Here is a 25587-nt window from a genome sequence, read left to right as displayed (position 1 = left end):
TGTAAAATTTTACAAAAACAAGTTCTACCTAAAGATGATTCCCCAGGGCTAAGAGATTCATTTGGTCAGCAATGGAGACAGTGTTGAACGGTATCTTGCTGAGCTGCTGCAACATGATTTTGAACGTGTGATTATATTGTTAAATATATGGGGGACCTACATCATACAACTGTCTGCCTGTCTCTTAATATTTAATGTATTTATCCTCACAATACCCTTATGAAATTAGGAAGTACTTTCATCCTCATTTGAAAAAATAACGAGAATACTTAAGCAACTTAATATTTTGCCTTTGGTCATACAGTCGATGCCATAACCAGTTAATTTGTGCTGTAATCTAGAAGCAACAGAATTGCAGATTGGGAAAACAGCAGACTACTGAGTAAGATAAACTTGTGTAATTATTTCCTTTACTGTACATAATGGTCTTGTGTCATATTTCTTTTACAGTGTGTTCCTGTTAATCATAGAATCATAGCATGGTTTGAGTTGGAAGGGCCCTTAAAGATCACCTAGTTCTAACCCCCCTGCCATGGGCAGGGATACCTTCCACTAGGTATCATTAATTATTTTATCTACATATTTATTTTTTCTTACTGTACTATAAGTAGAATTTATGACACATGCATGAATTGAGAAACTGAAAAGAGAATAGTGCCCAAATTTTCACCGCTTACCAATTTTGGATGTATCTTGATAATTCTCTGTTGGCTTTTCACACTCAAATGCTCCCCCAGAGACCTTTAAAAAAAAAAAAAAAGCTATTTGTAATTCTTATGCAGTTCAGTCCTGTCTTGAAAGAAGGCTAAGTCGTACTCATAAAAGGGATTTTATGGTGGAGCAGAATGAGACAAGTTAGGATTCAAATAGCTAACGGATCCTGTGTTAACAGTCAATGTAGCAGCAGCTTAGTATCAACTAACTAGCCACTTCTTGCGGCTGCAAAGTAGACCATACCTTGAGGTGGAGGTAGTACCCTGATATTTCTTTAAAAATCAGCAGGAGCCACCTACTTATCCATTGGTATAACATGACAGGAGGACTGTGTGCCAGTCATCCAGTGGTCACCTGTTGCTGCTCTATTTTGAGCTGGCAAGAAGTCTTTGAAGTCTTGTCCGGCTGTGGTGAACAGCACAGATTGAAATACGGGTCTTTACACATGTGGAGGAGACATTCAGGAAAGCAGACTCTGGAAGCAGTACGAGAAGAGTTATGTAAAGGAAGTATGTCAGATGCTACTAAATGGTGGTAAGTGTCAATAAAACCCCAGAACATTAGTTGTAACTTCCCCATGCTTTCTGCAACTGTCTCTTTCCCTCCTTTCTCTAGTTGTTCTCAATCCAGTTTAAATATGTGCCTTGTGTCAGTATAAGAGGATTACTCTCAAGTATTTTCACTTTTTGTAGCTAACGGTATTCTCTATGAATCAGTATTTAAAGAAAGCTCCTAAGAGAAAAATGACACCAAACCTGATGAGAGCTTTTCAAAAGTGTGTATTATTGCTTTGGTTATAAATACAAGGGAAACCCCTGTTTGTTCATTTTCATCTGATGATATGGATCATGGTACTTTTTTACACAGATGTGACAAATAGTATTACAGCTGCTCTTTATTTGATCTTCTAAAGAGACAAAGATGTGCAAGGATTCTGTCTGCTCCCTCTTTCCCACCGTGTCATCTGTTGTTTGGGAAAGAGTCCTAATTTGCAGCAGATACAAAACTATTTGTCGAGTTGCAGGTTTGCCAAAAATAAATGAAACCATTAATTACTACATTTTTTGAGCAGCTGTTAATGGATTGGGATAAGAAAACTGTACATTAGACTACTGGTTAATTACAAGAACTGTAATTGTTTAATGTGGCTTTTGTGGAATGAAATTACAATACCAGAGGAGGTAAATTCATCCAGTTTTTGAAAATTATACATGAAAACATGCACATACTTACACTGCAGTAAAGCTAAGGAATGCATAGCTATTTTACTAGGTGATTCACTTCTGAGATTGCATGAACACATATTCTCAACAAAAATACTTTAAAAGAAAGTAATATTTAAACACACCTTTTAATTCAAGTGTAAAATTATTAAAGGTACTAAGTTAATATCTCGTAACCCCAGAGCTAATAATGCAGGAGATTCAGATATAACATTAAAATCCAAATGTGTTTACATCATTAGAAATTAACAACTAAGCAGTTTTATCTCCTCTTCGGAGTGCCATGAAGCAGTAACTGTACTGTTATGATTGGTGCTTAATAATATTTGCAGTTCCAGATTAAATTATGTGAATGTTTGAGGACACATTGCTTTCCTCCCTTGCTGTCACCCTCGGGGACAACATTATTCCATCAGTTTGGTATTTTTCTTCTCCAGGAAGAAGAAAAGATGGTGCCATTTTGGAAGAGAGCAATTCGTGATTGAGTTTTCTATATTATGGCCTTATTTTTAAAGTCCCAAAAGATTTTTATTTGGGAGAGGCGGACAGGGTGACAACAGTTTGATTGTTATTTCAAAATGTAGCCAGTGTGTGATGCTTTAATTTTATGGCAATCTTCAAGCCTCGGTAGTCCTTCATGGATAGATTTAAAGTATCCATTGATTAAATGAGCATTAGTCACTAAGTGTCTTAAAAGTATCATATTTTAACTCAACTTCCATAATGAGAACATTTGCAGAAATAGCAGAAATTTTGAAGAGACAGTGCTCTGTTTTGAAAATACATCATTCCGTGTGATCTGAGTAGTTTCATTGCATCTTTAATGCAAAACTAATTAAGTACAAAACCACAAGACAAATTTCGTTGTTATTGCAATAAAATCTAATCTACTTTATAATATTGTACAGAAATAAGCTGCTAAATGATACTGAAAATTTGTCATTTAAAATTGAATTCCAGGTACACATGAGTATGTTAACTAACAGGAAGTCAGTAAGGCCTGACTTTAAAAAATATCTATAACAAAAAAATCAGATAGTCTCTAGAAATCGAGTACTTCTGATCCTCCTGATGTACCATCTGGATTGAATTTTCCCCTGAATGAATTGATAGCAAATTTCTCACTTTCCAGTACCCGAATTTTAGCACATGGTATGCTTGTTTCTCACACTCAACTGCATTAGACACTCTCTCTCTTCTTCTGCTCGAGCTCATGCTCCAGAGCTCAAGCTTTGCTTGTTTCATCTTACCTGTTAAAATGCTAATGGCATAAAGATAAAGTTAATTTGGGCTTCAGAGGTGTGAAGACCCTTCCTGCTGTTTAAGGTCTGAGCAGGAGCCATGCACAGTAGCTTGCACTGTAGTTCCACAAACTGTTTAACTGTTGTTAAGCAGCATTGCAATCAAAAGAGGTTATTTTGCAGTCTGTTTTTCCACCACTCAATTGTCCCAGCATCTCCCCTGCCACGAGAAATTTGGATCTACTCTGTTTGGTTCACCACACAGGCACATGAAAGCTGCATACCACAAACGTAAGGATGAATAGCCATGTGTGAAGGAAGGGTTGGTTTGCCTCTCTCTGTTCTTACTGTAAATTAAACTGTTTGTGCAATTTTTACATCCAGTTCCTACTAATCTTGAAGGGATCCCTGAATCGCATGTACGTAAAGCAGCATCCAGTGGTGCACATTCACTAAAATTCTGAGGCGTAGACACACTGACTTCTATTCAGACTGTAGGTTTTGTGTAAGGAGAAAAAGAGTTTAGAAGAAAATTTCAGTAGTTTGTTTCAAATTACATAAAATTTTCATGTTTATTTTCTTTGTTGATATTTTTAAATTGTGATCGTTTATTGTAACTACATTTCAGCGTAGCTGGAAACTAACACTCAGTAACTGTCCTAGCCAAAAGGAAGCAAAGGACACTGTTCAGCTTGCTGGTTTTTGGATTTTGCAATTAGTTTTGCCATTCTTCTGTTACTTCATATACATATTTTTAGAAGTCTTGATATTGCTAGTTAATAATACAGAGCAGAAGGACATAAGTGAAGTTTTTGCTATAAAATAATTTTGAAACTAAAATGGACCAAAACAAACAAAGTCAATGTTTCTTTAACTTTCTCTTACCTGCTCTCCTTTGTTATTAGAAAGTCAAATTTTGCATTCACTCCTACACACACAGACCCCTTGTACTCAATGGAGTTGCATGACAGTTACTGAGAGGAATAGGTGCAGAGTGTTTGGAAGCATAATTTGCTTAATGTTCAGTCTCAGCTTTAATGACTTCCCCCTCTCCCCCCATCCCAACTTGCATACAATTATATCTTTGTTTATCTGATTGACTGAATTATAACTGTAGTATCTTGGCCAGACAATAGGACTGTTTGAAGAGTTGTTTCTCAAGCATAGTATTAAAAAATAGGGAAGTGAAAGGGACTATGGAGGAGAATGATATTGGGGTCCAGCTACAGAGCACTTACTTTCTTGGAACCGATTGGAAGACAGTAGGTTAAGGACTGACCACAATGGATGTAATATGACAAAAAGCTTCTGGATCACTGGTCCAGGTCTAGGTCTGAATGACTGGTTAAAAATCATTACATTGTGCTGGCTGTTTACCTACATTAGTTGAATTATTGGTCTTATAGTGAACTAAATTCATTCCAGTTAGCCATGCTTGCTCACCTTCCCAGCACGGAGGTAAAGAAAGAATTTGACATACAGGCAGAGTGTTGAGTGCTTCCAACCTGATTAGACATTTTCCTTCTTCCATTTTTGAGCTACTATATTAGATATTTGGATTTTTAGTGTTGCTGCTTCTTCTATACGTTTTAAAAGCAAAGGATTTTGAATGTGATGCTAAAGTTTGCAGTAATTCAACCTAACTCTGTATAAGTGTAACCCAGAACTTTAAGATGTGTTTTTTAAAGTCTTTTCAACAAAATACATTTGTCCTGCACTAAGTTTATTTAGTGACTGTCATACTTAGTAAACAAATATGTATCCAGAAATATCTGGAAGAAATAGTGTCGCTGAGTAAGCTGTCGAGTCCTTCTGTTGAAGTATCTGTTCAAGCCCATGGTTACTGCTCAAGTCATAATGATATTTTCCAAATCACTTCATAGCTGGATCAGGGCCCATATCTCTTGGATACCAGCAATGTTGTCGCAAGATGAAGAAGAAACCAAAGAATATATACTTTAGAATTTGTGAAACAATATTGTCCTTTAACAGGATGGCTTTCTATTACTGCAGCCTATTTTCTAACTATGTTTCACCATTACACGAATATGAACATTGTTTTTATCAGGTGCTGCTTGACACAAAACAATAATGGAACTTGCTGTCAAAATATATAGAAATATTATCAATTAATATTAAATTTATATTCTGAATGAGTATAAATACTCATGTCCTGTCTTGAAAATGTGAAATCATGGCATTTGTTGGAAAAAACCTAAGTTTCAGCTATTTAATTTTTAACAGAAGTGGATTTTTTGGTTTTATTCCCTCAGTGTTCCTTGGTGACTTGTTTGTACACCAAGATATTGGTTTGGATTTGCCTTTGTGTAATTCATATACTTTTGATCAATTCCAACTCATGCCCAATTATATTACACTAAATTAACATAATTCAACAGATGTTGATATTTAAATGTTTTCTGGCATTCACATCTTGGACAGCTGTCTTAGAGCTTAGGGAAAAGGCAAACATTTAGAGTTAAATGCTGAACATATGCTTAAATTACTAATTAGAAACAAGAAAAAACAATGCATTATCCTTTCTGAGGGCAGTAGGCCTCTACTGCAGAATATTTTTTTTTTTAGAGACTCAGTTCACAAATAAATTACATAAGTGACTTGAGATTGGGTGTCAAAACATATGTAGTCATGTAAGTTTTTATTTTCCATTGTGTTTGCTCAAATTATGCCAGCGTGGAGATGAATCTGTAGATTTGTAGAGTTCAGGTAAATTCTGGACGACTGCTGTGTCCGAATGAGACTTGAAAGTGCTGAAAAAGATAACAGAAAGGAACATATTAGGATATAGTATTAGATGATGAGGTAATCTGATGGGGCCAGGGGAAGATTGTATTCTTCTCAAAATAGGGTTGCACTAGGACTTTCAATAATACAGGAATGTCACCCTTATGTTTAAAGTTATGTTGTGAACAGATTGGCATAGTATGAAAGGAGTTTGATAGAGCTGCATGGTTTTATCACATCTGTTTAAGATTTAATAAAAGGAAAATAAAGTGCATAGCTCTTCTGGTCAATGTAATGGTTTTTGCAGTTGTGGAGGCAGTTGAAGCAATCTGTTGTATAGATGATGTCATTCTTTAGACAAGTCTGAAGAAAAGCTTTACTGTTTGTAAAGGATGTGGAGGAATCAAGTGTGGAACTGATTTCACCTGAATGGTGTCTGAGAAAAGTGATACCAAGAAGAAATGCATATTCATCTTCATAAGCATTAAAAATTAATACATATGCTGCATATACACTGTATTTCATTATTATATTGGCAGTTCTTTAGCGCTGAATAAAAATTTTCTGTAAAGACTTTTAACGTGTTTTGGTCGACAAGACTAATTTGCAGCAGTACTGGTCTACCACTCCTAGCCAAGAGAGAAATCCTTTTAATACTGTCAGCGCTCCAGTGCTGGATGGGATGAGGGTGGTTCTTTCCACAGCTTGCAGAAAGTTAGCATGAGGGAGTATTTATGAATTATTTCACACATTAAAAACAAAAGAAAACTAGAGAAAGAGATTTTTAAGTTTCTAATTTCCAGGAATCTTGTCTACTGATACTATGTATCACCAATGCTGCTTTCACAGGTTCCATAAAAGCCATGAAATTCTTCTAATTCACTGAGAGGATTTGATGGATGTAGAGGGAGACCCTATGTACAGCCTGAGCATAGGATCTCAGTGTCCCATTAGCAAAAGTATATTTTTTTCTGGAAAAAAAGGCTCAGGTGAGGAAATGTTCACCAAGAATGCAGCTGACACAGCAGCTTTGGTGTAGCCTCTGAAAAGTGTTCTGGCATTTAATACACTGAATGCCAAGGTTGCCAGCAGGCACGCGTGCATGTGATGTGTTTCTGTAACAAATAACAAAATAGATTTCAGACGTTGATTTGACCTAAAGCTGGGTAAATTTGTACTGAGTAAGGTTTATCTCAAATGTTCTTAAAAAACAATCCAGCAATGTTTTGTTAAGCTTGCCCTATACCATAATATTAAGATGCAGAGTCCAAATCTTCATTGTTGAAGCAACTGTTTTGTTCACTGTTACCTGTCTTCACCTACTCCCCGGGAATGTTGACCTCAAAGTGGTGTCCTGTGCATCTACTGGAAGTGCACATGCACTATGCATATTTTAGAGTGAAAGAGTGTGGGTACCTTCTTCAGAATGCACAAGGTGCCATCCCTCTCTAATTGTCCATGGGGCACATGCATTACGGCATATGTTACTCTTCTCTGGGTATTCAAATGGAGACCAGAGGCTGTGTCCGTGTTTTGGCCAGGCTGTGTGCTACAAGGGAAAGAGGAAATCTTTCCATATAAAATTCCTTAGCCATTGCTTTTCATATATTTTTCCTCAAAAACAAACATACCTTGCATATTTCAGTGTAATATTGTCAAATCATCATGCATCTTTTCTGTGGTTATATTGAGATACATGCCAGAGGCAAAGATAAGAAGTATTCATTATACCTAGATAATACAGAATAGTCTTCCCAAATTTACAGTACCAATTGCTTACTACTTGTATTTGATGTGATACCCTTCAAGTAAGCCCATGCTTCTGGAGACTCAGTGAAATAGAAGTGTAGAGTTTTGTGTTCATCTTACCTAATTAGCTGATAGGGTGATGGGACATTTAGAAATACATATATAACAGGTTTTTAATGGTGTTTACCTCTAAATTGATCATAAACTGTTCCATGGACTTGGATGCTCTTGAAGCCATTGTCTGCCACTTGTATAGTTTTAGAAAGGTACAGTAAGAGTTAAAGTTCATCTAGACTCTCTTCTTTAAGCAGTGCTAATGGATGCAGTTCCGTTGGCCACCAGATAGAGCAGTGTCTGCATTTTAAGCCATGTAATAAATGAGATAACCTGTACTACAGGTCCATTCTGTGTGACGATGTGAGAACCATTTCTGTGATATTTTTATGCAAAAGGTACTTAAATAGTGGGAGGTTTGCTCAGATTATTCTTTGATTTTATAAAGTTGAGCTGTTCCACACATTCTGGGTTTTTTAATCATTTTATTAGCTTGCTTCTCTGTTATGCAACTGAGTTAGTTTTTTTCATTTTTAACTGCTGCTGTGAACATTGCTTCATGCACTCCCTACTCAGTTTCAGTTTATAAGAAATTGTCCAGTCATTTCAAGTGAGTCGTGGTCCTCACTGCATTCTCTCTTCAATCATATCCATATTCATATCTATTTCATATCTATATTTTAAGACTGAGAACTGACAGTTTCAGTTGCATTTCCCCTTCAAAATAATCCCTCAAAGTCCTTTCTAAAATGCAAACCAGTCAACTCTTGCCTTATTGTAATCTCTTGTGAAAGGAGTTCGCTTACAAACTTTTATCAAGCCTCTTCATTAGCTGAAGCATTCAGTGGTGATAAACTTAAAGAGTTCTACAGCCATCTGCAGGAATGCGTGGATACTGTGGCAGAATGGTGTGTCACTCTTTGCTGTGGATTTGTTCCTCAGGTGAGAGAGATGCTAATTGGAATATAATGGATAGCAAGTATTGATCATACCAAGTCATCCAATTGTAAAATAGAAATCAGTGTTCTTGAAAACATTATTACATCACAACAATATGCTGCATAGGATTTTCCAAGTTAGAGTACAGAAATTTAATAGTGTTAAACAAAAACCACACACTCTTCCACATCTGCCCTTGTTAGTAATCAGTACTTTTATGCATTTTTGACACAAACAGAACATAAAACCATCACCTCCATTACTTACAAGCAATCTTAGCAATGTCGTAGTGTCATCTGCTAAGTGGTTTGACAGTAAATATACTAAGGGACAAAATTAAGTTTGCCTTCGATGATGTTGTAACCGTCGGCACAATTACAGTGCACCAACAAAAGCGACTGCACTGATATCAAATAAAGCATTGCAGCTTGCAAGGAAAGTGACAGCTGCTAACGGCAGACAGACAAAGTAAAGTGATGAACAGACATGTTGTTACAATGAGACATTTAAAATAAACCTGCAAACATTTTGTATTTAATACACTAGCACCCAGAGTTCCCCCAAGTGAGATGACGGCCTCGCTAGTTTAGGCCGTTGTACTAGCACGTATGAAGCTATCTGCTATATAAGACTGTCTTCATTGCATCTCTCTGAAGAGACTGTGGAATAATTACTGTATCTGAATAGCATTTTTTAATTTGGGGGGAAAGGGGATTTTTGCATTTTGGTGGGGCTTTAGGGCTTGGTTTTGTTTTGTTTACACATGGGATGATAGTGATTACAGAAACATCTAATAAACCAGAGAGCTAGTACTCGCATTCAGGAGTATCTGTTGTCCTACACCCATTTTATTGTATTATCCTTCTCAGTGACTGGACTGGTGAACCTAGAACTCTGATAGCGACAAAGGTGATAACTACTAGTGAGTTAAGAACCACTTTGTGTGCTTGGTTGCTTAGAAGGTGGATTGCAATTAAAGCAGTGCAGCTGTAGGTTCCCCCACAGAACAAAATGTTTATTTGGGGAATGTAACCAAATGGTCCATTGGCTGCAAAGGTCAGGGTAGATAAAAATCTGACATCGCCTATTACAAATGTCTTGGAGAGGTGAACATGTGTAACTGTAGAAAAGGCACTCATCAGAAATATTTGCTTATTGAGCTATGAAAATTACAGAAAAAGAAGTTATGTTGTGTAGGCACGGATAGAAATGTTTGGGGAGCTTAGAGAGACAATTCTAGGCGTGCTAGCATAGTAAGGACAATTACGATGAAAAAAGAAATGATAGGGAGACTGCAACTATTTAAGAAGGAGATAACGAAATTTCTGTCAGAGTGTTTGTCACAAGAATGCATGGAGGCTTGTGAATTGCTTTACATGTCATTGCTTCTATAAAAGTATTTGCTGTAGAAAAACTATTTTTTATTGTGTTTATTATTTATTATTTCAGTAGCTTTTTTTGTTGTTACTGCCTTCCCAGTCTGTCTTCATTTTTGTGGCTCTTATTTAACACGTAGAAAGGAGAATCTAAACACCGTGCGCAAGATGAAAAATGAATAAAAATTGACAGCGGCTTTTCCAATGTTTTTGTTTAATACATCGAGGCATGACACAACAACAACAACAACAACAACAAAATTCTTGGCGTGCTAGTGTAAGTTCACACCAGCCTGGCTTTTGCAGCCCTCTTATTTCCCTCTGCCACAACTTTGCCTCTGCTGTGACACTTGCAGGCCTGCTTGGCCGCGGTGCAGCTGATGCCCTGTCCATGCTCATATTTTTCTTATTGACAGTGAGTGTTCTTGCCAAACGCCAGGGACCATAGTCACATCTGTTTGTCTCCCAAGCTTGTCTGAGGCTGCTTGGGAACACTTTTTATCCAGAGGGCAGCTTTAACTAGGCCTAATACTCTGAAAAGCCTCTATTTGTAAATGCATACAATGAGGCGACAAGTTCTTGTTGTCTTTCCTTAAAAATTATTCCATTTGACACTGCTTGCTCCAGTCCCTGTCACCAGCACGTCAAAAGCCAAGTTTTCAGGCAAGGTGGTCTTAACAAGTTTTATTTTTTCCCTAATAAAATGCCTAGCTTCCCTCCAGAGCACTATTTATAAATGATAGCTGGAAGCAAGCTAAGGGTAAGTAGAGAGAAGTCAGGCAAATAGCTTTCTTCCTTTCTGTAATCTGCGCTCTTCTGATTTAATGCTAAGAAACATAATGCTGAACTTAGCCTGATTGAGGGTCAGAGTTCTCCCTACTTTATAATATTATAATACCTCCATTACAAGCATTTCAAAATGTACTGTGCAGCTTCAGAATACTACCTCATGTTGTCTAACCTGCCAGTTCCAGGGCAGTGATAGTTCTTTCTTGTCTCTTCCTCTTAACAATAAAAAAAAAACAAAAAAAAAAAAAAAAAAAAAAAAGCTTTTTGCTGTGATCTACATTGACAGTGCATATCAAATGTTAAGACCTGGTGAAAGCAAATGATGCTTTAGAATCACGAGTTAGCTTAATGTTTGATGTAAGTGGCCATAAAACTGGGCTTGACAAAGCTTAATTGGTGCTCTAGCATATTGTTATTTATTTGTGGTGTACAGAATTTTCGACAACAACAAAGAAATACCCACACTCACCTTGGCTGGTGATTGGGTTGTTGTGCTCGGCAAAGGCGAATGATTCATTTATGCTGAAGGAACAAGGCTGCCTTTCAGACGTTCATTGATTTTAAATTAAAAAGTAACTGCTATGTTCTACATGAAGGGTGACAACAATAACAAAGTAGTTCTTACTTAGTGTTATTTGTTGCAACTCCATTCGGTGTGCCTGGAGGAAAAGTGGGGAGACCCCAGTACCATAATCTTACAGATCAATAATCTAGATATCTCAATGTAGTGTAACAGATAATCAATTCTGGGTAAAATAACTCAAATGCTGCTAGCTGTTACTGCTGTGGCTCAGGTCTTCAGGTTCAATTGCCTGACTTTATTAATTTTTATCTTTCATCCTACTTGTATTCCTGGAGACTTTCTCCCTTTTTCATTCAGAAGAGGAAACTGAGCGTTGCACGCTGTTTAACATATAATTTACCACACAACTTATTCTGCAAGTTTAATATCAATGTTAAATATTGATGTATTGATGATTAAACATCCCTTATTTTTTTCTAATAATTGTTTCCCCATATTGTATTTAAATGTTAATTTTCTTCATTATACAATCAATTATGAAAGGGTTACACATCTTGATTTCTTTCTAAATTTAAAAATGAAATTTATCACAACGTTAATATACTAGTTCAACTGTGTTCCATTTCTGGATGTTAAAATAGGACACAATTTCAACTTAGAAGAATTGCAAGGAAAACATCTGTTTTAAAACAAAGAGAATTAAATAAGTGTTGAAATAGGGGTTCACTAGGTGAAGCTAGAGTGTACTTATGTGTGAGACTTAAATTTCTTGAAATATTTTACTATTTAAATAAAAGCACTGTGGTATTTGTTAATTTACTGTAACTTTTTAGAAGAAGTGTGTAGAGGATTGTACATTGTCATCTTTTTCATCAAGCTGTTGTTGTCACTTTTTTACATTATTGAGCAGATCTGAGGTCTCTCAACATTATATGGCCATTTGTTATTCATTAGAAGCAGCACAGCTTTAAAAAGTTTATAAATGCAGTAAAGGATAAGTCATATATCCACACTGAAACCAGATCCCGTGAGTGACAGAGTGTTACTATGCTACAGTAGACTGTCAGGCGCAATTTTCAGCTCGTAATTTTGTCAAAATACACTATACTTCTGTGGTAAGAATCACAGTTCTCAGTAACAGTTATGGAGACATATTAAAATTGTGGAGTTTAGAAATTACTGCGTTTTCCCCCCTTCTGTTCTAGGTCTTTCCAAAAAAATTGACAGCTACATATATTCCATTCTACAGGCCCTGTACATTACTTTAAGAAGAATAATAACTATAATTGTCCTTTAAGGTTATATCCCAAATTTACCCTTTTCTGTGGTACCTGATTTCTAATAGCTGGCTTTAATGCAATAAGATTTGCTTGTTTGCCATCCTCTGCAACTCCACCAATTTTCCAGTCTCCAAGTGTAAGCTCGTAATTGTTTAATGAGTATACCAGATAGTATGCTTCCATGTTCTCATTCTCACAACTTGCCAATGAATTAGAAAAGGACAAATTGCTGTGCTACAAGTTTATTTCATGCACCTTTGAGGAGTTTACTGTTTCATGTTTTCTCATTCATTCTTCATCTTACCTTAAAAAAATTGATAATACTTTTCATGTAATAAATGTTGTCCTGACAGTCAGGCGTTACTAGCCAATTGATAACCTACCAACACTATTGTGATCTCTTTAGATAATTAATCTTAGCTATTTTCCTGTCAGGAGCAATAGTGGTTTTGTTTTATGTTGAGCTAGAAAGATTGCCAGTTTTGAAAATTAAAAAGCATTCCCTTTATATTATTCATTCCAGTAACAATTTATGATGCTGCATTTAGATACTGAGCGCTTGTCAACAAACATAATTATGCTTCGATATAAACAAGATTGGTGGCTTCACTGTGCAGCTTCATCTTGGTTGAGAATGTTTTGATGTAGGTTCAGATTATACAAGCTGTGTACTTATGTGGCGGTTTTCCTCCTTTGTTAATAGTTTTCTCCTATAATTACTTGCAGGCAAACCAGTGTACATTTAGGATCATTGTGCATGGGAGACATCAAACGGAGAAGGAAAGCTGCTCCCCTGCCAGGACCCACAGGTAACCAATTTCCCTGGGACAGAACACAAAACACAAGATGTTAAATCTCTAAATACAAAGCAGTAGGTCAGTGACCTGGGAAAATGCTTGATAAATTCAGTGACTTCCCATATAACTTCAGATATGTCCTATCCTTATTTATTAATAGAGATTAAGAAATAAATAAGCTCTCTTAATTCTCCCTCAGACATTTCCAATTTCTAGTCCTTTGTAGCACAGCACTTCTTTAAAGAGAATAAATCTTTTTTCATATACTGAGAATCATAGACAGTAAAGATTACTGCTTATGCTTCAAGCGTTACAAGGTAGAAGACACGAGGTATCTTTTTTCTGTGAGGAATGCATATGAATACTATAAATACCCTGCACAATAAAGATAGGATGTGAATTCTTGGGCAAACAATTGAAAATGTGGAGATAAGGCTGTGAAACACTACTTTAAAATTAGTGCTGTAGATTAAATAAGAAGCACTTGCAAGCACATTTCTGAAAGATTTTTACAGATGCGAGGTCACAACCATTGGATGCATTTTGCTGATGTCACAGCTGTGAAATGACTTTTTCAATACTTAGCAGTGATTTATAGGACTCTCATCAGTTTGTTGTATTAATTATATATGTGCGTACTGGAAGGATTAGATTGTGTGTGTGTGCCTGTCTGAGGCTTTTTATATATTGCTAATATGGAAATCTGGATTGCATGTCCTAGTCATATATCAATTACTATAGCAACACATGCAACACATACAGTTCTTCAAATATATTCTAAATAGATGTCTTTAGAGAAGCCTAATATTTGTATTCCGAGTGAATTCCCCCTCCTGAAACTTCTTTGTTTCAAACCTCAGTGGCTGAAACAGACCAAGAATAATATTAAAAATGTTATAAAAGCACCTTAGTGGCAGCAGTATGGAAAAAGAGAATGTATGGGTCAGCTTCTAAGACTCTGAACATATGTGAAGTGAGAAAGAAAAATACTTAATGGCTGAAGAGAGAATAATATAATTATTTCTACAAGGTGATTTTCACTTCACAACTTTCAAGTACTAGACGATGTCATTTTGTACTGAGAGGGTATGAAGTATCATGAAATTAATTTTATTACTCATTTTACCTTTGGCTTTCCGTGTTCAGTATTTTATTTTACAAGCTGGCTCTTCTGACTAACTTTGCAAAGCCAATATTTTGATACTAAGGCAAATGTATTATGTGGTCATTCAATGTTACATATCTATATATTCACAATTTGAGAGATTGTTTTGCACCCAAAATTTGCCTTTACATGGAGAGCAACAGAGAATAATGGTGGATAAAGGTATCATATGAGATGCCTTTTAACTAATGTGTGTTTCAAGGTAAACTTTTCAATTTTGTTCTGGGCAGGAGGACTGAGAAATTTTTCTGTGGTTGTATAAAAGTTTTTTTCTGCATTTAATCATTGCAAATTTTTAAGCAAATAGAAAGTTTGGCAAACTTTGAGTACATATGTGTAGGTAATGTATAATATTTTATAAATTATTACAGTTGTCTCAAAGGCTAACCTTCATACAGATAACTTGTTTATCCATCACAGGCCTTGTTTGTTTGTCAGTATTTCATACCATCTTATGAAAGAAAGAGTTTCCTTTTAGAATGGTAATACATTTGAAAATTTGGATTAAAATGAAAGATCGCTACTTGATTATTCTTCCTTCAGTAGTTTTAGTTAGCTAGGATACAGGAACAGAAGGACTAGATTTTATGTAGAATAATTTGTAAACTTTTTTTCTTGAAAGAAAGAAAGGGCAAATTTGTATATTCATATGAACAAAAGTTGGAAATGAAAAGAAGCATTCTCCTAATAATTGTCCATATTTAACATCATAGTGAAACCTGAAAGGCTGTCTGTAAATGAGTCATTAACTGCAAATGTTTTCTTGAGCTATATATGCTGCAAATTAGCAAAGTTTCACCTAATATGAGCCAATCCATTGAAAAAAGTATTTGCAAAATTCTTGTCCGCATTTTTTGAATAAATTAAATTGGTAAATTAATTCTTGTAGCACTATGCACAGTGTTGAAAATGGCCATTTATATGTTTAGGTTCAGTAGTACTGAAGATAATGACCGGTGATCCCAATGAAGTACCGAAACACATTCTCTGGTTTTGAGTCTCACAAGGGTAGCACCTGCTACTTTCAGACACCTTACAAAGCCAGAGACTTCTGTAGCAAGCAGTGTTATTGGTTAAACATTTATTAATTGTGACAAGAACACCCAATTTATTTCAGTACTCCGGCTTATTTACTGCTCTTTCACCTTTGTATTTTGTATTGAAAAAGTAAAATGAATATTGATAGAGTTAGATATTGATTTCTAAATTTATAGCCTGTTCTCAGCTTGGAGTCAAAGTCACATACCAATAGGTTTGTGTATATTAGTAACAAAGGATGTAGATTTACTTGTACAGCAATGAGAAACTATTGAAGCAAGAAAGTTTGAGCAGCATGGAGCATTTTATAGTTTCAAAAATGTCATTTGTAAAGGTGAAGAAAAGCTGTGTTGAAAAGCAGTGAAGAAAATGGGAGATAATATACATATGGATTGTTAGGAGCTGACAGTACTGAGACAGGAGTGTCCTATTCTGCTTTTTTTTACTAAGATAAATTTGCTGGTTTGTGGATGCTTGATATAGCTCCATCTGTGTGATACTGAACCTGGACAGTTAATTAGTTTATCAACTAAAAAAAGATACTAATAAAAATTGTTTACTTCCTATGATTTCTTTTAAGAATTAGGTGTTGTACATTATAGGTACCTAGTTTTTTGCACAGCTTCTTCCGTGAAACCGATATTATTTCAGTGATTCTAGTCAGATTGGGACCAGGTCATTCTCAATGACTTTATGCCCTCTCTGACTACCTGAGTGGTAGAGCTATCTCATATGACACCCTGACATATTTCATTGCAGCAATACAGTGCCCTCAAGTTTGTATAAAAACCTCTTCAGACAAACTAATATATTATCATGGAAATAGCTCTACCAAAACTGGGTCCAGTATTAATGAAAATAATAACAGAACAACAACAAAAGAATTTGTATGCAAGAGAAAGGACATTCTCTGCAAAGTATTGTTACTACTTGAAACACATGAATTGGGAATGTTTACAGTAATTTCAGTCTTAGATTACCTAGTTTAAGTCTCCTATCAAACCAGTAGATGCTACAGAATTTTAGATGCCATGTTTATACTCTGAATATGCATCTACCCTAGTTCCTTTCCTAATGACTGTCTGTCATCTTCTGTACAAGACATTTCTCAATCAGCTCCTGTTAAATCCCTAAGACTTTTTAGATTCTTTTTCTTTTTTCTTTTTTTTAATAAGAAACCTCTAAATCTTAAATGTTGGGGAAAAAAATCATCAAACTGTTTCACATCTGCAGGATGTTAAGTTAATTTACAGAATGTAGAAAGTTTGATGCAGAACAAAAGTTTTACTTGTGTGCCTTGTAAATAGCCATTTATTTCTACGTGAAAACAATATTTTTGCTCCGGTCTTTACATAGCACGGTTTACAGTTTGGAGCAGTGTTGAAAACCTGCAAAAACTAATTTTAAAAAGAGAAAGCTATTTTGTACTTAAAATATATAGACTATGCATATAAAATATATAAATTATTATGCATGTTATGGGCACTTTAATACTTAAATTTTGCAAAAGCAAATTTCAGATGTCATTTTCTTTATCTAGTTGGCATGTTGCATGCTACACTTCAGGCTGGTACTGATTGAAATGACCAAGTTAAAAGTCTCATTTTAAAGAATGTGTTTTAATGAAAAATGTGACAGATTCTTAATTACAGCAGAAATACTGAGCACTGCTATAATGCCATCATGACTCACTTTAACAAGGTAATCAAAAGGGTACATGTTTTCATTCCTTTTTAAAAATTGCCAATGGAACAGCTAAGCAAACTATTTTGCTGATGCTTAATATGTCAGTGATTAAAAATCAGACCTGAATATCTGCAGTACCAAAATGATGATTTGAAAAAGATTGTGATTACACTGTGATAACAGAGGTGGCTGAGGCTAAGTTTTTGGTGAAGGTCAACTTAGTGAGATAGTTGCAGAGAAAGGGTAGACTTTTGTGTACTTGAGTGAACTGGCAGTAAATTTCCAAAACTCTAGACAAACTATTATACGCCGGCTTTCTTTTTAGCTTGATTCACTGCTTTTCTATCTAGGAAAACATACAACTCCATCGATAGAAAACCCTTGCTACAGGGCAATACAACATTGGCATGTGTTGTGAACACTTCCCTTATTGCGTTGCGCCATTTCTTATCCTTAGTCTACGAAAGTTCTTTCTGGAGTACACAGTGTATCTGCTTCATTGTCCGGCCTATGGATACTCTTTTTTGTTTTGTTGGTTTCTGCAGCAGATTAAATTTTAGGGACTCCTTTCTGTTTCTTTTTTTTTTCTCCTACCATATTGTCTCACTAAATCAGTTCAAAAATTAAAAGATCACAGAGTGCCATCCAGTATTGGAAACTGCTGTCATTTCAGAGCAAAAGACTTTTCATGTTGAGCTTGAGGTCATTGGTTCAGGCGGGGCCCCTTACGATAAACACCAGAGTCAACAAGGAGAGTTCAGCAACAAACTTCAGAAGAAAAGATCCTCAATGCAACAAGAACCAAGCTTATACTGAGAATTTGCTGATGGGTTCCTTGTGATCTAGAGAGAGGACAATGTTCTTCAGGCTGTACACATAGCCAATTAAAGTCAAGGAGAAACCTTCAGGTTGATAGAAGATGACTGTACCTGTCTTTTCTAAATGCTGTTGTCTTCTGAAATGTGGAAGCTTCAAAAATAATTCCCCAAATTACTCTGGGAGTCTTTCCTTAAGGTATTTGTTTCTGGTTGTTGAAAGCATTCAAATTGCCTCCACTGGGAGTTGGACTCGATGATCCTTATGGATCCCTTCCAACTTGAGTGTCATGGTTTAACCCCAGCCAGCAGCTAAGCACCACACAGCCGCTCACTCACTCCCCACCCACCCACCCAGTGGGATGGGGGAGAAAATTGGGAAAAGAAGTAAAACTCATGGGTTGAGATAAGAACGGCTTAATAGAACAGAAAAGAAGAAACTAATAATGATAATGATAACACTAATAAAATGACAAGAGTAATAATGAAAGGATCAGAATGTACAAATGATGCGCAGGGCAATTGCTCACCACCCGCCGATCGATGCCCAGTTAATACCCAAGCGGTGATTGCCCACCCCCACCCCCCACCCCCAGTTTCTATACTAGATGTGACATCCCATGGTATGGATTATCCCTTTGGCCAGTTTGGGTCAGCTGCCCTGGCTGTGTTCCCTCCAGCTTCTTGTGCCCCTGCAGCTCTCTCGCTGGCTGGGCATGAGAAGCTGAAAAATCCTTGACTTAGTCTAAACGCAACTTAGCAACAACTGAAAACATCAGTGTGTTATCAACATCCTTCTCATACTGAATCCAAAACACGGCACTATACCAGCTACTAGGAAGGCAATCAAGTCTATCCCAGCCGAAACCAGAACATTGAGATATTCTATGGTTCTGTGGTTTTTTGGACTTCACTTTCAAGAATCATAAACCAGCTTGACAGAGAATATCAGCAATGAGAGCATCCTTAATATATAAGAAATTTGTGCTCAAAAAAGGCTTTTATTTTTCCAAGTTCCAAAGGTATGTACGCTTGAGAAATAGCTTTGTGTGAAACTGAGCGGTGTCAGTAGGGAGGCCAGTTACGTGCTCTGCAAGTTCTGCTGGTTCTCTACCAGGTACCATAAAAAGGTGACTCCCCACAGAGAGGAGCTGCCTCCATTTTAGATGCAGTTTGTTAACACCATCACCTAGAACTCACTCAATAAAAGCAGTACCTGGTATTCTGTCAGTCTGCTTTAGGTTGTTAATACAAAAGGACTTTTGTTAACCAGAGAAGGTTTGGGAGTTAAAGTGTGCAAGGAGAAAATACGTGTAGTTTTTCCCCAGTCAATATAACTTCGTACCCCAGCTCTCCCCAACAACCTCTCACTTGACGGTGACTAGTTTTAATTTCTCCTGAGGAATAGGGACCACTGCTGCAAATAGGCCCTGCTATAGATTATGCAAAAATCACTTTTCTTAAAGGTTTTTAGCATATAATTTACTTTTTGAATGAGGAAGGAGACCTATGCATAAACCTGATAGCTTCATGCAGAATGTTTTTGCCACTTCAGAAGAATAAAAATAACTGTTTAAATATGAGAAAATACTGTCATGATGTGAGAATACAAAATTCATTGATTGGGTTTCCAGTGCAGGCCAGTTTGGTCTTCCATTTTCTGTCTTTCTATAAAAGCCTTGCAATTGGTGGAAAAGTTTCTGATATAAACTGTCATAGATTTCGGTTAAACTCTGGATTTCATAAAGAAAATTTTCGCTTTTGATCTCCATGACAATGAGAGGAAATTTTGATTTATTGATTGTAAGAGAAGTTTACCTTTCAGCCTATAGTGACACTGCCAATGCTAACGTAATAACTAAGATTTACATTTGGATGCCTTCATTACTGATAAAGGGATCGCAGTGAGCATCATTTGCATAAATAAATAGGCAAATTGTTATTTAGCCCATAGTAAAAAATGCAGATGTATTTGTCTAGTTTTAATAAATTAATCTTCACATTTTAAATTAAGATAATTTGACCGAAGATAATACTCCAACCACATAGGCACAGAATAGGCAACAGAAGTGGAACGTCACCTTCATTATCCTGACAATCCATCCCAACTTGAGTTAGGGTCAGAGAGAGCTACCCTAATGTGCATAGTCCTAATATCTGCTTAATCCTTAATCTTTCTGCTGAAATTTACAATAACCATGCTGTCCATTTTGAGAATATTACTTTGATTTAAATCTTTTCCCTGTGGGTTTCAGTGTAAGGTTACAAGTCTTTTTGTAAAAGTCAGGGAATGCTTATCAGAAGTGAGCAGTTTTGCTGAGTTTCAAGGGGTTTGAGCAGAACTCTGGAATGGTCCCCAGGGAGAATGCTTCTTCCAAAATGCCATCCAGTGACAGTCTTTCTGTCAACGTAGACAAGGCGTAAAACTGACCTCCTTTGGACCCAAGTGAAAAGACAGTCTTAAGAGATTCCCCTTTACAGAGGGATAAATGGGAATCTGATAATTCCAACTCTTTCCAACCAATTTTAGTAATAGTAAAGACTGAATGGGCATGAAGTTACACTTTACACACAGAATAGTCCAATAAAGCATGGAAGGAGAAATCCATTTTCATCAGTGTATGGATATCTGTTTATATATTCAGGAGAGTTGAAAATGGATTTAAATCTAGGGTCTCTGCCGCAAGAAAGAATGCATTTACCCGTGCTGCAATTATGTGACGATTCCTTTAATACCCCTTGCAATGGGGCAGTAGAAATGAAACTATGGCAGTACAGACATTAACAAAACTCTGCTGTGAATGCTGGGTAAATAGGGAGGTTTCCGACACCTACCAAAGTTACAGCTCTGTCCTCTCTGCTATTTTTATCTCTCTGCTAGCTAGAATAAAATACAATGCAAGCAGACTCACCTGAACTATAATCATTCTAAGGTTATTCTTTAGACACAGTCTTAGATAGCTCAGTGTGAGGGATATATAAAAGTCTGGTATAAAAATGGAATCTCAAATATTTTGCTAAATAATATGGCATCTTCATAACTGGTTTGGGTTTTTGTTTGGTGGATTTTTAGATTTACAGCTATAGTATACTGAATTTTGAAAACCACTGCAGGTACTGATTTTAAAAATCACAGTATGGCTGTTGGCTATGCTTGTGATGCTGACTGCGCAATTATCCAAAACAGTTTTAAGAACATAAACATCTAGGCAGTCTGATTCCCATTTTGCTAGTTAGAGAGAGCTGGCATAAAAAGATACGCTACAGCAATGTGTTATTCTGATTACGTTCCTTGTAAAATTGTCTTGTGTATCAGTATCAGTCCCTACTGTTCTGAGCTCATCTGTCTCATGAGGAGTCAGAAAAGAAAAAAAATAGATGGAATATTAAATGCTTTCAGAAAATGAGGGGGAAAGTGCACTAGCTTTTAAAGTGAAGCAGCATGTATCGTTTCTCCTTCCATTGGCTGTTTATCCAACATCAATACAACACTTTAGGAGCCAAATTACTAAACAAGCTGCCAATTAGGCTTGCAGTCAGCTGGATAGATTAGTGGCTAAGAGAGGCAGATACAAGATTTTCATCTCTTGAGCCAATTACGCAAGTGAATTACCATCCACAATGCTCCTTGGAAGATTTGAGGTAGAAAGACTGACTCTGCTGTGATAGACATAAGTGAGATCCAGGGTAGGGGGTAAGGGTTAGCAGGCCATGTATTGCAAAAATTACCCAAGCAAAAAGAGATCCTTCTAGGAAAGGATTTAAAGGATTTAAGGCTGCTGGGAGCGATAGAAGAGGAAATAATAGTTGTGGTATGCTCTGCAAAGGCATTGCTGTTCTGCTCACAAGTCTTAATCATATAAAAGAAAGATGAAAGGCCAAGACTATATTTATATACAGTGTCATTTTCTCAGAACTGTTTAAAACCCCGTTTTCTTAACATCAAAAATAGTTCAGTGGCCAGAGATAAAATTACTTCAATATGCCTTCATTTGTTTCTTAGAACGAGGCGGGGGGCATGGGGGGACGGGACCAAACCGAAACATTTTCTTAAATAAGAGTTCTTTAGGGGATTGAACCTAGCTGTATTCTGATTTTATTCACCCCAATATAAACCAGACATGCTTCATGTTAGTCCAGCAGTTGGACCATGCAAATAAATATTGTCACAATAGTGGTTTATGAGGTCACATTCCTTTATTATTCTATAATAAATGCTAACTTAATTGGTGATCTTCTAATTTTTTTAGAAACATTTTGCAAATAAAATGGATCTGTCAGATCAAAAACTGTGCATAGGCTCATTTGTTTCCTGCTGAAGATGTTGTACACTGGTGTAACATTGTTTCTTAAATATGAGGCAAATTTAAAACCTGAACTTTTGCAAGCTGTTGTATCCAAAAATGATTAAACAGATGTGGAGCCTGCAGCAGCATTAGACCTCTGATCTGATTTTAGCTTACAGATGGAATTAAATTAATTCATGGCAATCACTGTAAAATCAAGGGTATGGCACTGAATGCTAGTGTACTGTTTAAGCAGGACATACCTGTCTCAACAGCTGTTAAGAAAAAATTACATACCTTTATTTTTCATTGAAACCTGCCTTTAATGCCATCATAAATATCATACCAAAAATTAAACAAATGTGATGAGTTTTTTGTTTTCCCCTTCCCAGTTTTGCCTCTTTCCTACTCATAGGTCCCATATTCCATGTATGTAAGGTCATATGCATAATACGTGTAGACCTTGAAGCGTGTCTATTCATATACACAAAGGTTTGAGGATTGGCCTTTTTTTTTATTTCATTTGGCAGTATTGCAAACAGAAGGAACGTAAGTGAGGGTATTTTACAGTGCTGTCTGTTCAAGCAAGTTACTGTTCCTCAGTGTTTGCTCCTCACTTGTGTACTGGCAGCCACTTCTACACGCAGACTACTCATCTGGTAGATCAAGAACCAAGTTGTTACGGTTACTAAAAACATTTTCAGTCTGTAGAAAGAAAGGGCTCTGCACAGAACATTCCTACAAGTTATTAGTACAGAGACTTCCTCGTAACTCCAGGAACCCCACAAAGCCTCATAGAGCAATAAACTTAGAAAAACATACGCCCGCTTTTTTTTCTTAATCTGATTTTGCATAGTTATTTTTTGTGGGATGGCACGGTGGGTTGATTTTGCTCTTGCTCCTGGGTGGGTCGAGACTGAACACGTCCCAGAGGTAGCACAGCCGGTTTCAAGGCCAATGTGCTTGGACCATTCTCTCTAACAGGCCCTACTGGCTAGTCCAAGAAGTGCCATAGGCATGAATTAAAAACTGAACTTGAAGATTAATATTGCAAGGACAATTACTGCTTTTAATTAGAAAATAAAAGCCCAAAGCACAGGAATGGGGTCAGGGGAATAGCACACAGTGTAGCATGATTTTTAAGAGCTCTCTTCTGTCATGCAGTCAATCAGCAATACAAATTTTTTTCTTCCAATTGCTAATTGGTCATGGAATAGAGGAAGAGAGCAATACCGCTACCCATGTTCTTCTGATGCAAGTAAAATATGTTATATTACAGATAAATTTTTCAAATGATGTGTGAAAATTGCCAGAATATTAAAGACGGATATAGATAGTATTTATATAAAACCTGACTATACTGCAAAAGAATGGCCTGCATATATGAAATACTTTTCACAATTAAAATAAAAGCTATCCATATTCTAACTTGTTTGCAAGAAGGAGTAATTAGTCAATTAGTAACATAGGCAAGTTGGATGGGGTTTTGCTTTTTCCTTATTGTTGCTGCAATACATATCCTCCAAACACACTATTGTTTGGACAGTGTATGCTGTTTGATTGTTTACCCAAATGTGAGTTGTGAAGCCAAGGTTATGGTGGTTTCTGCTCTTTTTTTCTTTTTTCTTTTTTTTTTTTTTTAAAAACCTGGTAATGTATAAGAAAAAAACAACTCTTCAGGGGAGGTTTCAGCCTTCTAACGGGAGTAAGCAAGTATGTACAGTGGAAGGAAAAATAGTTATAGTATACATTCTAAAAGTACTTATGTCTTTCAAAACAAAAAATATTCCAATTATCCTGTCAGTCACAGAAAAAAAATATCAAGCTACTTCAAAATTTATCAAAAAATGGAAACATCAGTTTATGAAATAACATATCAGGATACAGATTGTTCTTTCGTATATCTTTTTTGTGAGGTTGCTCTGGCTGTCTTGAGAACCAGAATTCATATAGAAAGGTACATCTGTTACAGAAAAAGGTCTGTGGGTTTTTCCCCCAAATAGACTAACAAAAAGGCTGTTTACATTGTCTCAGGCTGTGCCTTGCAAACCATTCCAGCAGCATTGCTGTCTTTGCCTAAGCAGGATTATGAATGGTTTAGTATTTCCAATTCTTAGATATATGCAATATACTCGTACCCTTGCTCTTTCCTACTTGGTGGGTCTGTTGGATCTTTCCTCCCTTTTAAGTTTTTCCCATAATTGTTCCACAGATGTTCATTGGAACAATGCTCCATTTCTTACCATCACTTGTTGTGAAAAGTGGACCAAAACAGACTTCCAGGATTTTACCTGTGAGATTTACCGGAACTTTTGTTGAACAGTAGCCTTTTTTCTTTCCCTTTTTCTGAGCTAGAAAGTATAACAAAGAAGGTTGCAAAGCCTGTGTTGTGTATGCCAGGCAGTGTCAGGGACTCGCCTGTATGAAAATTGCCTCTGCCTGTGGGGGCCTGAAAAGAAAGGAAGTCTTGGACATTGAATTTTGTGCTGGTCAGTTCAAGAGGAGCCCTCTCGGGAACTGGAGGCTGCTGACTTAAAAGCCTTTATTTTAAGCCTAGCATTAAGCATAGCTTCAAACCGGTATTAAAGGATGCTTTCTCTCAATGCATTTCCCTTTTCCTTTGACTCGGGAACTGAGATACTAGGAAGCCCTCTACCTTTTATGTAGCCAGCGTTTTACTGAATATGAACGGATCTGTAGTGGATAATGCTGGAGTACTGTAGATTCATCATCGCAATCATCTTGAGGTTTTTAACATGCACCTCTCGTTTTGAACTTCTGTCTCTGTATGTGGTTTCCACTGTGGGGCTTTGCTTTTTTGTGTGTGTGATAAATGAGGCTTTTCAGATGTGCATATTCAACTTTTCCTGTGTTCTTATTTAGTAAGTTAATATAATGGTGAGCTAGCTGCTTGTCAGTGGTAAATTCTTGATTGAAGACATGATAGTCTCCAAAACCACAGTCTCCTTCCACAGTATTTTTCAAAAGTAGCAGGCCAGAATCAATAGGTAGAAAGTTAAACAGATAATAATTGAAACTGGGCACATGGTAGGGGTTTTTTTTGGTCTTTTGTCAGGGGGGGAGGAAGATGTTGAGCAAAGCTGAAAGCAAAATCCAGCTGCCTACCTGCAACTGCTGTGTTAGTTCAAAAACTTCAGCCCTTTTTA

At 36.5% G+C, this 25587-nt stretch overlaps 1 protein-coding gene across 1 annotated transcript in view; it reads left to right on the top strand.

Annotated features, from left to right (window-relative positions):
* Window positions 1-25587, top strand: part of GPATCH2 (G-patch domain containing 2) — a 129932-nt gene that overhangs the window by 99629 nt on the left and 4716 nt on the right. The window contains exon 9 of the mRNA XM_049833514.1: window positions 13360-13442. Within this exon, the coding sequence (XP_049689471.1) occupies window positions 13360-13442 (83 nt within the window). The remainder of the gene's footprint in view (window positions 1-13359; window positions 13443-25587) is intronic.

This window comes from Accipiter gentilis, chromosome 30 (genome assembly GCF_929443795.1).
Source record: "Accipiter gentilis chromosome 30, bAccGen1.1, whole genome shotgun sequence".
Lineage (NCBI taxonomy): Eukaryota > Metazoa > Chordata > Aves > Accipitriformes > Accipitridae > Astur > Astur gentilis.
This window is presented reverse-complemented; position numbering and strand designations above follow the sequence as displayed.